The sequence below is a fragment of the Myxocyprinus asiaticus genome, chromosome 42 (assembly GCF_019703515.2).
Source record: "Myxocyprinus asiaticus isolate MX2 ecotype Aquarium Trade chromosome 42, UBuf_Myxa_2, whole genome shotgun sequence".
NCBI lineage: Eukaryota > Metazoa > Chordata > Actinopteri > Cypriniformes > Catostomidae > Myxocyprinus > Myxocyprinus asiaticus.
Genome location: NC_059385.1, coordinates 24,661,503 through 24,678,043, shown reverse-complemented (window position 1 = coordinate 24,678,043; position 16,541 = coordinate 24,661,503). Strand labels below are relative to the sequence as shown.

General features: G+C 40.7%; 2 protein-coding genes across 4 annotated transcripts in view; one reads left to right on the top strand and one right to left on the bottom strand.

The window, feature by feature from the left end:
• LOC127432739 (V-type proton ATPase 116 kDa subunit a 2-like) overlaps window positions 1-12,553 on the top strand; it is a 38,022-nt gene extending 25,469 nt beyond the window's left edge. For all 3 annotated transcript variants that reach the window (XM_051684127.1, XM_051684128.1, XM_051684126.1), the window contains 4 exons: window positions 1,612-1,707; window positions 1,825-1,942; window positions 2,056-2,227; window positions 10,093-12,553. In XM_051684127.1, coding sequence (XP_051540087.1) covers window positions 1,612-1,707; window positions 1,825-1,942; window positions 2,056-2,227; window positions 10,093-10,195 — 489 coding nt within the window. In that variant the 3' untranslated portion in view covers window positions 10,196-12,553. The remainder of the gene's footprint in view (window positions 1-1,611; window positions 1,708-1,824; window positions 1,943-2,055; window positions 2,228-10,092) is intronic.
• Window positions 1-16,541, bottom strand: part of LOC127432784 (14-3-3 protein gamma-like) — a 678,408-nt gene that overhangs the window by 43,545 nt on the left and 618,322 nt on the right. The gene's annotated exons all lie outside the window — the stretch shown is intronic.

The following is a 16,541-nucleotide window of genomic DNA, read 5'->3' as shown; positions in this document are numbered from 1 at the left end:
GTGGAAAATGCAGATAACTGATTAATCGGCCGATTGTTTTTTTTTTTTTTTTTTTTTATCTGATTTTGAATGTTAAAAAGTTTTCTTTAGTCTTTTTTTTTTTTTTTTTGTGACGGGCACAGACATAGAGGCTGCAAGAGTCCAAAATGAGTAAAATCCCAAATGTGTGTTTGCTGTGCAAGCAAAATTCCAATAATAACCAGAAAAAATTAAAATATGGTGCATAATGCAGGACTTTTAATAATGAATAAGCCTGAAATACACAAGGGATTCTTATTTTGAAATGTCTGTGCTTTTAGCTCACACAAACACACTAGGGAAACAAAACATGTACTCTTACAATCATCAAATGTATTACAATAGAATCACTATGAAGTAAATATTGTTATATGGGTTAACAAATACTGTATGAGCAGTAATTCATCAACAGCAGATCATCAGCGACCGCTTGTCAATTGTCATGTGTCTTTTTTTTAATATATATATATATAACATTTTGCATTAATAATCATGAATAAGTCCATAAACGGTAATCGTCACTGAGTCTTGGCTCTGTTACAGTGCCCTATATGTAGATATAAACCAAATTAAGCTTTTTATAGCCTATATATTCACCAGATGAAGGGTTTTGGCTACATGGAGGGTTGGGAAAAAAAAACTATTGCTGTTGATTTTTGCCAATAGTCGCATGTTGTTATGAGTTTCACTCATACAGTATGTCATCTACAGTATATATGTCATGTTCCTATTTATTGTTTTGTGTATATGCATCTAATGTACAGCAGGCCCAAAAAAGTATTTGAACACTTAAGCCACACTTAAAAATGTGTTAAATGATAAAACAATAGACACACTGTTTAAAATGATGGCGAAAAAGTATTTGGACAGATGTTAGTGGGACATGTTTATAGTTAAGTGATAAACTACACCTGTAGTTTCTCTGCTGGGACACCTGTGTGAATTTGAGGAGAACTGACTTCATAACTTCCACTAAAATCATTTTCACACCTCATGGTTAAGGTCATTGCAAAAATGGATCAAAAAAGTTAGTTCTGAGAAAAGCTCTAGCATCAAATGGAATGAAACTCATACATTTTAAAGGTAACATTTTTCCTCAAAAATATTTACTTTTAAAGAAATTAAAAGTACTTTTGAAACAAATGTATAAAATCATGAGCACTCAACTTCACATGAGATGAAGGCTCTAGTCATATCAATAACCTAATAAAAGCAGTTTTATTCTACATGGAGAGGGTCTCCTCATGGGGGTGACCATGTTAGAATCACGTGACCAGCTGAATACTACTTGTTCAATATCAGTAACTGTCCTGTTATTGCACACTTTAACTCATGGGTTAAATTAATCATGGCTGACTGAACAGTGAATTTCTACAATGACACTGATAACTAAAAACTATTGCATTTGAATGATACTGCATCCACACCACTATTTGTCAGTGTATATCCAAGATGACATGCACAAAAAATACTGAGTGCACTTTAAGTGTGCTTGTGTCCAAAGAGCCTACTTTTCTGGGCCACTGTAAATGCTGATGTATGATGTGCTGATTAAGGAGAGGCAAATACACTATGTCATGTCACTGTGTGTAGGGCTACCAGAGAGTTCGGCGTGTGAGTGAGGAAGATCTGTCATCTGTCGTGCATGATGAAGAAGAGGGACTAAGTGACTCGGGAGGACCTCAGGAGGTTAAAGTTTACCCATTTTCCTCACAAATACAAGTACACTACACTAACTTTTCGTTCACTGTAATAATGTCAATAGCTTTCTCTGTGACTTTCCCTCATGCCCTTGTTCTCTGGCAGTTTGATTTTGGGGACATCTTCTTACATCAAGCAATTCATACTATAGAGTACTGTTTGGGCTGCATCTCCAACACAGCCTCCTATCTGCGTCTCTGGGCCCTAAGCCTTGCCCATGCTCGTGAGTGTCTGTTTACACATACAAAAAGTGTCTAAATATCACATCAGGCGCATAAATGTGTGCACTCTTTTCTAAACGCATTTTGCATATGTATTTGTTTTGTGATATTCCAGAGCTGTCAGAGGTATTGTGGGTGATGGTAATGCGAGTGGGGCTGAGGGTGAGCTCCAGACTGGGCGTGCTTTTCCTTGTGCCTGTGTTTAGTGTCTTTGCCCTGCTCACCGTCTCCATTCTTCTGGTTATGGAGGGACTGTCTGCTTTCCTCCACGCTCTGCGTCTGCATTGGTGAGCTTCAGAAATGCATCTAGATTCACTTCGGAAGAAGAAAAAGACTTGCTGACTTCCAGTATTTTTTCTTTAAGTAACACTAAGGGCTGGGTATTGATACAGATTTTCAATTCACAAGCTCTCGATTCAATTTGATTCTTATTCAATATCGATTCATATGTGTATATTTCAATTGTAATGTCCATTTTACTTACATATTGGGATGTTAATGATTAATCAATAATCGATTAATCGTCATTAATAATTTGATCGATAAAGCTTATCAATTGTTGATTCATTAATTTCAGGACAAATGCATTTGGTAACCAAGCCAGCAGACTTTGATAAGGCTGTCTATACAGTCATCTGCCACTAGAGGGCGCTTGCACGCTGCACGTCATGTCTTGTCTGCATCAGAGAAGAAGAAGGGCATAGATGAAGATGAAGCGGGCTCAATGGCTGTGTCTCGTTTCGAAGGCTGCGTGCTAAGTAGGACGCGTCCTTTGAAGGCTGCAGTATACCGAGCGTCCTCCTTTAAACAAGTCTCTTTAAACGAGACCACCTTCGGAACGTAACATGGTGCGAGCACTTTGAGTGAGAAATTTTAGGAGAGTTATAATGATGTAAAGAGAAAAGAAAATTGATTTTACAGGTGTACTTTTAGTCTAATACTTTATTTTATTTATATATTAATATAATTATACATATTATATACTCTGCACCCATCTACTGGGGTACTTCAACTTGGAAATTAACATTACTTGCATTTGAACATCATATTTATGGGCAAATTGGTGTTATTTGTTTTTAGACATTTCCGTTGAAGCAAAGAGTTACATACACCTCATGCACCCTCCGAATTCCCATGAAAGAAGGTCGCATTTGAAGGCTGCATTCGAAGTGTCCTGCTCGCTTTTCTGAAACGAGACAGCCTCGATGACATGCGGCCGACAAATGCGCCCTCCGGAGGATGCAGCCTTCCAAATGAGACACAGCCAGTGTAATCAGTGTTGGAGCGTTTCTCTATAAATTAAAATAGTGTTTTCTGCATACACCGTGATAGTAGCTGCATCCGAATATCCATACTTCTCTACTATATAGTAGTATGCCAGTGGAGTAGTATGTCTGAATCCACAGTATTCATGAAGCAGTAAGCAAGAAATACCCAGATGACCTGCTAATTCCGGCAAAATAGCAGCCATATCACCCTGCAGTTCTTGCCTGGTTGCCCACTAAAGCTAAGCAGGGTTGAGCCTGGCCAGTACCTGGATGGGAGACCACCTGGGGAAAACCAAGGTTGCTGCTGGAAGTGGTATTAGGGAGGCCAGCAGGGGGTGCTCACCCTGCGGTCTGTGTGGGTCCTAATGCCCCAGTATAGTGATAGGAACACTATACTGTAAAAAAGCACCGTCTTTCGGTTTAAACCTTAAATTGAGGTCCTGACTCTCTGTGGTCTTTAAAAATCCCAGGGCACTTCTTGTAAAGTGTAGGGGTATAACCCCGGTGTCCTGCCAAAATTCCCCCCATTGGGCCCCTATCTATCTTGGCCTCCTAATAATCTCCATCCCTGAATTGGCTACATCACTCTACTCTCCTCTACACCAACAGCTGGTGTATGGTGAGCGTATTGGCGCACTATGGCTGTCGTTGCATCATCCAGGTGGATGCTGCACACTGGTGGTGGTTGAGGAGATTCCCCCTATACTATGTAAAGTGCTTTGAGTGCCTAGAAAAGTGTTATATAAATGTAAGGAATTATTATTATTAAGATTCTGAAGTGTGGATCAACCGGACACTTAACGATCCCATAATCCCTCTGGGAGCTGAGGCAACGTCGTATTCAAAGCGCTGGATTTAAAAGAACGGCAGTGAACCGCGAGTCAGACAGCTCTTCTCAACTTTAAGTGCTACATCTACCAAGATAATTGTTCCTTGCTCTTAAAATGAGCTTTTTTAACAAAACCAGAGCAGATAATTTTCACAGTTGTTGTTCTTATGTCATATAAACTCAGCAAAAAAAGAAGCGTCCCTTTTTCAGGACAATGTATTTTAAAGATAATTTTGTAAAAATCCAAGTAACTTTACAGATCTTTATTGTAAAGGGTTTAAACAATGTTTTCCATGTTTGTTCAATGAACCATAAATAATTCATGAACATGCACCTGTGGAACGGTCATTAAGACACTAACAGCTTACAGACGGTAGGCAATTAAGGTCACAGTTATAAAAACTTAGGACACTAAAGAGATCTTTCTACTGACTCTGAAAAACACCAAAAGAAACATGCCCAGGGTCCCTGCTCATCTGCGTGAACGTGCCTTAGGCATACTGCATGGAGGCATGAGGACTGCAGATGTGGCCAGGGCAATAAATTGCAATGTCCGTACAGTGAGATGCCTAAGACAGCGCTACAGGGAGACAGGACAGCTGATCATCCTTGCAGTGGCAGACCATGTGTAACAACACCTGCACAGGATCAGTACATCCAAATATCACACCTGCGGGACAGGTACAGGATGGCAACAGCAACTGCCCGAATTACACCAGGAATGCACAGTCCCTCCATCAGTGCTCAGACTGTCCGCAATAGGCTGAGAGAGGATGGACTGAGGACTTGTAGGCCTGTTGTAAGGCAGGTCCTTACCAGACATCACTGACAACAATGTTGCCTATGGGCACAAACCCACCTTCGCTGGACCAGATAGGACTGGCAAAAAGTGTTGCAGTTTTGTCTCACCAGGGGTGATGGTCGGACTCGCGTTTATCGTCGAAGGAATGAGTGTTACACCAAGTCCTGTACTCTGGAGCGTGATCGATTTGGAGGTGGAGGGTCCGTCATGGTCTGGGGCAGTGTGTCACAGCATCATCGGACTGAGCTTGTTGTTATTGCAGGCAATCTCAATGTTGTGCGTTACAGGGAAGACATCCTCCTGCCTCATGTGGTACCCTTCCTGCAGGCTCATACTGACATGACCCTCCAGCATGACAATGCCAACAGCCATACTGCTCGTTCTGTGCCTGATTTCCTGCAAGACAGGAATGTCAGTGTGTGGCAGCGGGGGTGTAGTCGAGCGTCTGTCCGGAGAGAGAGAAAGCGGTAAGGGTGCTGACACCTGAGCTAGATTATGTCTAACACCTGTCTCTAATTCAAGTGAGCATGGGGAGAGCGGCATATAAACGGCCAAGCCACCAGCAGAGAGAGTCTGGCACAAGGGAGCCTACAGTGCTCGTGGAAGCTGATGTGTTTATGTTTGTGAAGCTACTGTGTTTCCGTTCGTGAAGCTAATGAGTTTGAGTGCCTATGTGCCACTGAGATTGTTGAGTTTGTGTAGCTGTAAAGCATTGAAATGGCCAATTAAAAGCCTTACCTGAGTCTGGAAAAACCCACATCCCTGTGTCCTCCTTCCCTTCTGTTTGTGGAGTCCTTCACACTGGTGCCGCAACCCGGGATTGAAGTTGGAGGAAGTATGCCCCATGGAGTCCTCGCAGTTGGCAGAGATCCTCCAGTCCCTCGCCGACCTACACCAGTCCCACCAACAATCCCTGCTTGAGATTCGCCAAGACCAAGATCGCTGGTTCTACGAGATCCTACGAGCTCAAGCAGAGGGTCGGCATGCAATCCGGAGCCTCCTCAGCCAGGAGAGAGCCCCGGCCGTGACCCCAGACAACCACAACCCCCCTCCCCCACCCACGCTCTTGAAGATGGAGGCGGAAGACGACCCAGAAGACTTCCTCGATCTTTTCGAGTGAACCACGGAGATCTGGGGCTGGTCGCGTGACCAGTGGGCAGCCAGGCTCCTCCCGTTGCTGTCTGGGGAAGCCTAGCTTGCTGCTCAACAACTGCCGGCGGCTAACCTCCTGGCTTATGAGGACCTGAAGAAGTCCATCCCCGACACTCCGCAGGCTGCCCCTCGACCGGGCCGGAGCGTAACGGATATCAATAAGTGTCAAGAGGGGTACTCACCAACCCTCAAGCACGCCTTCGACCAAGTGAGAGTGATCGATGGTCAACAACTCCGGCCAAGTGTTGCACTTTCATATCCCTATTTTGCAATTATAAACGAGCGGTTGTATAGAGTGACGCAGGACGCTTAAAAAAAGGAAGATACAACCCAGCTCTTAATAACGCGGAGCCGCCTGGTGTTCGCAGGTGGTGTGCAGCATGCCGCGAATGTCAGCTGGTGAATCCACCGTTCACCCCAAAAGCGCAATTGCGCACCCTTCCACTGATCGAGGTCCCCTTCAAGAGAATTGGCATGGATCTCATCAGGCCATTAGAGCGGTCAACACGTGGACATCGCTTTGTATTAGTCCTAGTGGAATATGCAACGCGATATCCGGAAGCAGTGCCTCTACGCAGCATCTCTGCACGTAGTGTTGCGGAGGCACTCTTCAAAATAATCTCCCGGGTGGGGATTCCGAAAGAAATCCTCACCGATCAGGGCACAACCTTTATGCCACGGACACTACGCGAACTTTACGAATTATTGGCCGTTAAGTCAATTCGCACCAGCGTTTACCATCCACAAACAGATGGCCTGGTGGAGCGATTTAATAAAACCCTTAAAAACATGATTCGTAAGTTCGTGCACGAGAATGCTAGAAATCGGGACAAATGGCTCGATCCCCTGTTATTCGCAGTACGAGAGGTCCCACAAGCCTCCACTGGGTTTTCCCCATTCAAGCTGCTGTATGGGCAGCGCCCGCACGGCGTGCGTGATGTCATACGCAAAGCTTGGGAGGAGGGACCTTCAGCCGGTAAGAATGAAATTCAATAAGTTCTTGATCTTAGAGCAAAACTCCACACCTTAGGGCAACTAACACAGGAGAATTTGCTCCAAGCTCAAGAATGACAGACCCGACTGTATAATGGGAACTCGGCTGCTGGAATTTGCACCGGGAGATAAGGCACTTTTATTACTCCCCACATCGAGCTCCAAATTACTCGCCAAGTGGCAAGGACCCTTTGAGGTCACACGATGAGTGGGGGATTTCGATTATGATGTAAAGCGAACTGATAGAGGGGGCGCACATCAAATATATCACCACAACCTCCTGAAATTGTGGAGGGAGGCGGTCCCTGTGACGTTGGCTATGGTAGTTCCGGAGAGGGCATAGCTCGGGCCGGAGGTGAATACAAAACACAAACATATCACCCCGGTCACTTGTGGAGACCACCTCTCACCGTATCAACTCGCTGAGGTTGCCAAGTTGCAACAGGAATTTGCAGACGTGTTTTCCCCTCTACTGGGTCTTACGAACCTCATTCAGCACCACATCGAGATCGAGCCAGGGGTGGTGGTACGTAGCCATCCCTACTGATTGCCCGAGCACAAAAAGAAAATAGTTCGGGAAGAATTGGATGCAATGCTCGATATGGGGGTAATAGAGGAATCCCACAGACGCTTCCGTTCGGTTTGTTTGGGGCTCCGGCTACGTTTCAGCGCCTCATGGACTGAATCCTCAGACCGCATTCGGCTTACGCCGCTGCCTATTTAGATGACTTTCCGCCGACTTCCTTTCCAGAAATGGGGGGGAGTGGTAGACAGGCCGGATGGCCCCAGCCTGAGTCGGGCGGTGGGGATATGTGGCAGCGGGGGCTGGTCGAGCATCCGTCCAGAGAGAGAATGTGGTAAGGGCACTTACACCTGAGCTATATTATGTCTAACACCTGTCTCTAATTCCATTGAGCATGGGGAGAGTGGCATATAAATGGCCACGCAACCAGCAGAGAGGCAGAGAGAGTCTGGCTCAAGGGAGCCAGACAGTGCTCGTGGAAGCTGATGTGTTTATGTTTGTGAAGCTAATGTGTTTACGTATGTGAAGCTAATGAGTTTGAGTGCCTATGTGCCTCTGAGACTGTTGAGTTTGTGAAGCTGTAAAGCATTGAAGTGGCCAATTAAAAGCCTTACCTGAGTCTGTAAAAACCCGCTTCCTGTGTCCTCCTTCCCTTCTGTTTGTGGAGTCCTTCACACAGTGTTCTGTCATGGCCAGCGAAGAGCCCGGATCTCAATCCCATTGAGCACGTCTGGGAACTGTTGGATCAGAGGGTGAGGGCTAGGGCCATTCCCTCCAGAAATGTCTGGGAACTTGCAAGTGCCAAAATCTGGTGCAGTCCATGAGGAGGAGATGCACTGCAGTACTTAATGCAGCTGGTGGCCACACCAGATACTGACTGTTACTTTTGATTTTGACCCCCCCCTTTGTTCAGGGACACATTATTCTGTGTTATTCACAGTTAGTCACATGTCTGTGAAACTTGTTCAGTTTATGTCTTAGTTGTTGAATCTTTTTATGTTCATACAAATATTTACACATGTTAAGTTTGCTGAAAATAAAAGCAGTTGAAAGTGAGAGGACGTTTCTATGCGGGTCAGAAATCAATGACCATGTCCCCTGATGAAGTATGTCTGAAATCTATTCATAATACTTGCATACATACCTAAAAGAACAAACCCTTTTGGCGGCAGATACGTGCATCCTTCATCCAATGCAGTACATTCTGTGACAGTACGTGGTTTCGGACGCAGGGAGTGTGTTAAAGTACAACATGAAAACAAGCACAGTAGATGTGCTGGTGTCCTTGTTTCATCCCAACCTACAATTGCATCAGTGATCACCGGAAAAGCACATTCAGCATCTTACCAGCACACACGGTATGTTATGTAGGTTACTGTGTTTACAGAGCGTGTTATGATTTAATTAAAAAACTTTAAAAAATGTCCAAAGATCCGAAATATCCCGCGATCCACAACGTGAAATTTTTATGAAATCAAATTTGTAAACGAGTTATATGTCTTGTTTACAAGTTATTACTAACAGTAATTTATTAACAGTAATTAAACAATTGACATATTTGAACTAAACATAGCCTAAATGTATTGAAATACACTAATATTATTTGAAGTCCTCCACATGCGTTTTGCGGTATTAACGTTAACAATTAATCGCTTAATTGATCGTTAATTTCCACATTGATCGATTAAGAAAATGTCTGAATATTGATATCCCTACTTACATATGAAAGAAATTCTCTCGCATATAATGATGTTAATTAAACAGGGGACTTGGTTCATTACGAAAATAATAATTTCACTAATTATATTTTACTAGTTTTTCCATCATTTTGGTCACATTTTAACTTTTAAAAAATTTACAAATCCATGTATTCCATTAATAAATATAATATATTGCATATATTATATTTTGTTACTTGTTTAATGTCTACATGCATATTTTGTACTGTTTACAAGTATGTACATTGATTTGTTGAACACATGCTAAAAATTGGAACTGTCTCTTTAAGAAAACTGGCAGTTCTGTTAATAACGTCTGTAAATGAGCACATATTAACAAGAGAGGTCATGAATGGCTTTACCTCATTTGTGCTATGCGTGATTAGAATTAAATGTTTATGTTTTTGATCAACAACTGACTGTAAAGAACAGAAAGGGTTTAAAAAGAGACATTATTCAGTGACAAATGGGTGTGGATCCATCTTTGGACACACTAAACGAGTCAAATCAAACTTTTAATCTCAACATTAAGTGAAAGGATCTCAGTGCTAAACGTCTACTATACTACTCAATCACTGGTAAGTAAAATCTGAAGATTTACCAGCCAGTGGCTAATCATAGACATTTTTAGCGCAAAATTTGGTCTTGTATGCGAGTGATTTACTCACATTTTACAGAGTTGTGCATACTGCATAGTTGAAGATCGATCTTGGAATTTAAGAATCGATATCAAGGTAAATCAAATGAAGATTGCAATGCATCTGAAAATCAATATATTCACCCAGCCTGAGTAATACTTCTTTTGTTAATAATCGAGCTATTCCACCATGTCTATCTTTCCATTTACAATTTTGTGTCTTTTTGCAGGGTGGAATTTCAGAACAAATTCTACAGTGGAACAGGTGTCAAATTTGCACCTTTTGACTTTTCCCTGTTTCCTTCTGTCTTTGAACAAGATGGTTTACTCTGACGGTGATGGCACTTTGCCGATGAACAGAAACCATGAACTATGACCTTTGAGCACTGGACAATCACCTAGCAATTTTAAGAGCAAAATCTTGCAGCTCCAGTGCTGCTTCCTCTTTGCACTGCACCAGGAGACCTAACTGACAAGCCTTTTTGCACCCATCCATATCAGATGTATGTGGTGCGGATTATCAGCTGTGGTTCCATCAACATGTACTGACATTCAAGAAGTGTTTGTCTACAAAGCCCTGTTATTATATTTATCTAAAGAGATATGAATTGTATTTGCTATTTCACCTTCATAAGCATTTGCTGGCATATCGATTTTCAAAGTGCCATAACTATTTTTCAATGTACAGTTTTATACCCTACATTGAAATGTACTTTTGCTCGCTTTATCTAGATTCTCCATGGATCTTACACATAGAAATATCTTTGAAAGTAAACCATGGTGTAGGTAATACTACACTGCATCCTATGATGAACAATGGCAAATATAATTTTCAATGTGTATTAAAGCATAATTTACAAAATGTAAAGTGAAATGCAGTTGCTAAGGTAGCATTATTTAGTTTTTATTTGTTCAAAAGGAAACTTATGACAATACGTTATCCATATTTCAAACAAAACATTTCTGCTTTTAAACACATGTGCATGCTTGCAACCTACAGAAAATGCACTTCATGAAACAATGAGAACACATTTATTTTTTGTATGTTTTCATCGAAATTCCTGTACATTTACATTTGTGTTTCGGTCGCTTATAAAAAGCCATTATTACACAAAGATGCTTGTGTGAGTGAATATATGTTTTAATCATTTAATTATTATTTGTCTAAATTACAAGATGTTCCTACTATCTGCAAGACTTTTTACAGGGAATTTTTTAAAGGTGCTGTGAAAGTCATTGACTTCAGTAGATCACAAATTATGATTTTTGGAAGAATATCTCAGCTTTGTAGGTTAATTTAATGCAAGTAAATGGTGGCCAGAACTTTGAAGCTTCAAAAACCACATGAAGCAGCATAAAAGTAATCTATACGACACCAGTGTTTAAATCTGTGTCTTCAGAAGCGATATGATAGGTGTGGGTGAGAAACAGATCAATATTTAAAGCACTATGTGCTGTACTATGTAAGATTTTTTTGGTTAAAATGATAAAATTGCCATTATTGATTGAGTACATCAACAATCAGTGTTCAAAACAATGTACTTACCCCAATTCACTATGGTAAGCCTATAAAAATGATTTATTTTAGGAGCTGTCAGGGTCGATTTGGCGCAAAATCACTGGTTTCTGATGTTCATCCATGTGCCATTACATCCAGGGTTGAGGAGTAACAGAATACATGTAACGGGATTACGTATTTAAAATACAAAATATAAGTAACTGTATTCCACTACAGTTACAATTTAAATCATTGGTAATTAGAATACAGTTACATTCAAAAAATATTTTGATTACTGTTTAATTGTCAGCTTTACGCTAAGTTAAAATGCTATTTCTAGACATTTTACATGTACATGTTACCAGACACGATCATATTTTTTTATCAAGAAAATTCACGTTGGATCATAATTTCTTTTTTCTGGTAAGACCTTTGATATTAGGGCAAAAATTGTATTCTTGAAAACAATTTTTGTATTGTTTTCCTGTAAAAATATCTAAAAATCCTTAAAACAAGATCAGTTTGATTTATCTTGTTTTAGAAACAACACTGCATAAGATATTTAGGTTTTTCAGAGAATGTATTTTTAACATGTGTATTTTGTTTTACTGTACTGGCAGAGTTTTTATAGTCAAAACAAGTGAAAAAATCTACCAGTGCTGAAGAAGTAATCCAAAGTATTTAGAATATGTTACTGACCTTGAGTAATCTAATGGAATACGTTACAAATTACATTTTACAGCATGTATTCTGTCATCTGTAGTGGAATACATTTCAGAAGTCACCCTCCCAACTCTGATTACATCATGTCCGCACACACAGGAAGAAGTGCTGGCTGTCTCATTTTCTGACTGGAGAAACTAACTACTGTTCAACTCAGTTCAGTAACACACACAGTTCAGGACATCATTGCAGTCTAGATGGATGTTTGTCTGTTACCCGTTTAGTTAAGTTGTTTACCTGCTATAATGCTTGGATATGTTGTCTGGTAGGGTTGTTGAATCTTATATTGCTTGTCATGCTTTTATGAATTGAACATTACTCATGTGTTAACCGATCGCAATGTATCTACATTGTCTGGTTAAGTTATTGTGACATGTTTAAAATGTATGACTTCTGAAATTGACTTCATGTAATTGTTATATTGCATATTTAAGCAAATTATTTTTACATTTAATAAAGTATATTTTGTCCCCATCATTATTGAATCCTTGTTTTATGTTTTTAGTTTATGGTGTTATTGTGTGCATTGCATAGACATGCTATTGTAGTAACTGAGGCTGGACAATATAGTATAAAAATATTAAAGTCTTCTATTGAACTCATTTCAGCCATATCACGAGTTGAACCTCTTAAATTGACAATTGTAGTACAACTCAAACATTAATAGTAGATAAAACACTTGAATGATCATATTAAGATCTACTGGTGGTGGCTGAAGAGAGTCCCCTGTTCTTTTTTTAAAAGTGCTTTGAGTGTAGTGTCAGAAAAGCGATTTAAGTGTAAAATTCAATCAAATATGTAAATAAGAGTGTTGTTTATCTTCATCAAAGCAAGTAATATATCTGTTTCAAATGTTTAAATGTATAACATAATATCAACAAGAAAACAGCACGTTATGACTCTGGCTCCAGTCATGATCACACACAGTGAATGTCCAGGTAAGCTCAACTTGGGAGATTCATCCGCCAGAAGAGCAGTGCCAGAACACGACTGACGTAATGTATTCTTCCTCAAATTGCTCACAATTTTAAGTTTCAACCACAGATGTCGCTAGAGAGCACAAAGTTACGTAGTACAGCTATAAGTCCTTTTTCACTACAAATCTCCACCTTTGACCAGCAGTAGTTGGCGATATGAACGAAGAATGTGAATCGGCAAAAAAAAAAACAACAGAAGAAGAAAGTGAAAGTGGAGATGTATAGACCATTTCAAGAACTAATAGTCAGTTTAAGGAAATGATGTCTCTGTCCCTTGAACATTTCTGACTGTCAAACTCCTTCAAAACAAGGTTAGGGTTAGGGCTGGATGCTCCCTGGATGTCTGAAACTAATGGAAATTAAAGTGTTTAGATCTCTGAAACCACAAATGGACGCATGAACCGCAGCAGTGAAGTGAGATGTCTGGAAACGTGCAGTACTAACAACTAAAGCACACATCTTATCTCTGGTATGTGAATTACATTTTTGCCAACTAGTAGTAAGTTTTTATAGGTCGAGTTTAGCTGGCTAGTTAAGTCAAGTGTATTTCTTTACAGGCTCTAAACATGACTACAGATTGCTCCCTTTACATTGAATGAAGCTGTGTAAGTCATTTACATTTAGTCATTTAGCAGATGCTTTTATCCAAAATGACATACAAATGAGGAACTCAAGTATTTTGTCACATAAAAGTCAACAATATCTGCAGTATGGCACTGGCAGGTTCTCAGAGTAGCTGGAGTAGTATAAAAGCTAGCACAGAAGAGACACAAAGATTTTTTTTTTAATTAAAAAGAAAAACCCTTACCTTATCTGCAAGTCACACGCTTGCAGCATTAACAGCTTCGTTGATTAGAATTGGAGCAATCCAATATTCCTATATAAGATATATATATATATATATATATATATATATATATATATATATATATATATATATATATATATATATTTGATGTCAAAGTATAATCTCTAATATTCTGGGTGGGCCTGGGTCTAGTTTGGGTCTAATCCCAGCCCACCCTTGGCTGCGCCACTGCCTCCTCCCACTTCTTCTCTGAGTGCTGATGACTTTGCCATGTTTTTTTTTTTACTGACAAAGTAGTGAGCATCAGCTGCCAGTTCTCTACACCACACACCCACAACCGCTCTTTTCCCACATCCCATCCCCAACACATAACCCCATAATAGTTGATAACTACAGACAGGTCTCTATCCTACCTTTCCTAGCTAAAACTCTTGAGAGGGTTATTTTCAACAAGTTGTCTGCTTTTCTTTCATAGAATAACCTACTCGACAGACATCAGTCTGGCTTTTAAAAAGGACACTCAACAGAGACTGCCCACTTGTCAGTTGCTGAAACCCTGCAACTGGTGAGCGCTCACTCCAAATCATATGTCCTCATCCTCCTTGACTTGTCTAGTGCTTTTGACACAGTGAACCACCAGATTATCTTGTCCACTCTCTCTGACCTGGGCATCACAGGAACTGTGCTTGGATGATTTGAGTCATACCTCACAGACAGACCCTTCAAGGCCACCTGGAGAGGAGAGGTGTCCAAGTCACACCAGCTGACCACTGGTGTTCCTCAGGGATCAGTGCTTGGACCCCTCGTATTCTCAATCTACACTATATCACTCGGACCTATCATTAAGGCACATGGTTTCTCCTACCACTGCTACGCAGATGATACGCAGCTCTACCTGTCATTCCAGCCTGACAACCCTACCATCTCAGCTCATATCTCTGTCTCATGCCTGCCTTTCTGAGATCTCGGCCTAGATGAAGGAACGTCACCTACAACTCAACCTTGCCAACACAGAATTTCTTGTGATTCCAGCCAACATGTCTGTTAACCACAGCCTCTCTTTTCATCTTGGTTCAACTACACTAACACCAACCAGGAAAGCCCAGAATCTGGGAGTAGTGGTGGGTGACCAGCTTAACTTCACCGCCAACATCTCAACAACCGCTCGGTCATGCAGGTTCATGCTTTACAATATCAGGAAAATCAGACCTTTTTCTGTCTGAATATGCTGGGCAGATCCTGCTCCAAGCTCTGGTCATTTCAAGACTGGACTACTGTAATGCCCTGTTGGCCAGCCTCCCAGCTAGCATGATTAAGCCACTGCAGATGGTCCAGAACACTGCAGCGCATCTGGTTTTCAATCAGCCAAAGAGGGCTCACGTTAACCCACTCTTGATTTCACTCTACTGGCTACCAGTAGCTGCTCGCATCAAATTCAACAGCACCCTCTTACTTAAATTCATTCCTCTAGGTCTATGTCCCAACTCTCTCTCTCTGTGGTCCATGATCGAGTGGCACCTGGTGGTCCCGTCACAAAGAGGCACAAAGTCTATTTCACGATCATTCACTCTCTCTGTTCCTCTGTGGTGGAATGAGCTTCCAACCTCCACATGATCTGCCGATACCTTCTCAACATTCAAGAAAGAGCTGAAAACACATCTTTTCCACAAGCACTTAACCAAGCCACACTAAATGCACTTACTATTTAACAATTAAAAAATATATATTGTCTGTCTTTTTCTTCTGCGCTAGCATCTATACTACTCCAGCCACTTTAAGAACTTGGCAGTGCAATACTGCAGATATTGTTGACTTTTGTATGACAAATTTTGTGTTATATTCCTCATTTGTAAGTCACTTTGGATAAAAGTGTCTGCTAAATGACTGTGATGTATGTAAATGTATGATGTTCTTTAAGAAAAATTGTTGACTCAGAGTCTTATTTAAAGGATCTGGTAATGACACCTCATTGTTTATTTTCAGTTTTTGCACATATATTGTTTGTTCTGTTTTAGCTAGATTCTAAAAGTATGTGCTAGTCAAATGCTTCAGGACCAGACATGTGCAGTAGAGTTCTAATTCCTTTGTTGTTGTTTTTTACATCCTTGATATGGTCTATAGTAAAAAATTACTTAAATATTGATCTGTTTCTCACCCACACCTATCATATCTCTTCTGAAGACATGGATTTAACCACTGGAATTTTATGGATTGCTATGGAGCTTCAAAGTTCAGGCCACTATTCACTTGCCTTTTCTGTTTGGATCCTTTGGATAGATCTACAGAGTAGAGATATTCTTTTAAAAATCTTAATTTGTGTTCAGCAGGAGAACGATGGTAATACACATCTAGGATGGCATGAGAGTGAGTAAATGTTGAGAGATTTTTCATTTTTGTGTAAACTAGCCCTTTAACAGCTCTAGAACTGAACGCAGCAAAAAGCAACAGCAGCAAAAAGCAACAGCAGCAAAATAGCGTCGTTTCGTTGCGCCCTATTTCACTGATCTCTTTAGGTAATGTGGACATTACAGCACGTTTAAAGTAGGTCATTCTATAGACCGCCAGGACGAATCCATTACAATTCCATTCATTCATGCGGCATATTAAATTTCGCCAAATTAAGTTGAACTCCTTTACGATGTGCTTGACCAAAAACACTGCGTAAACTTCAAC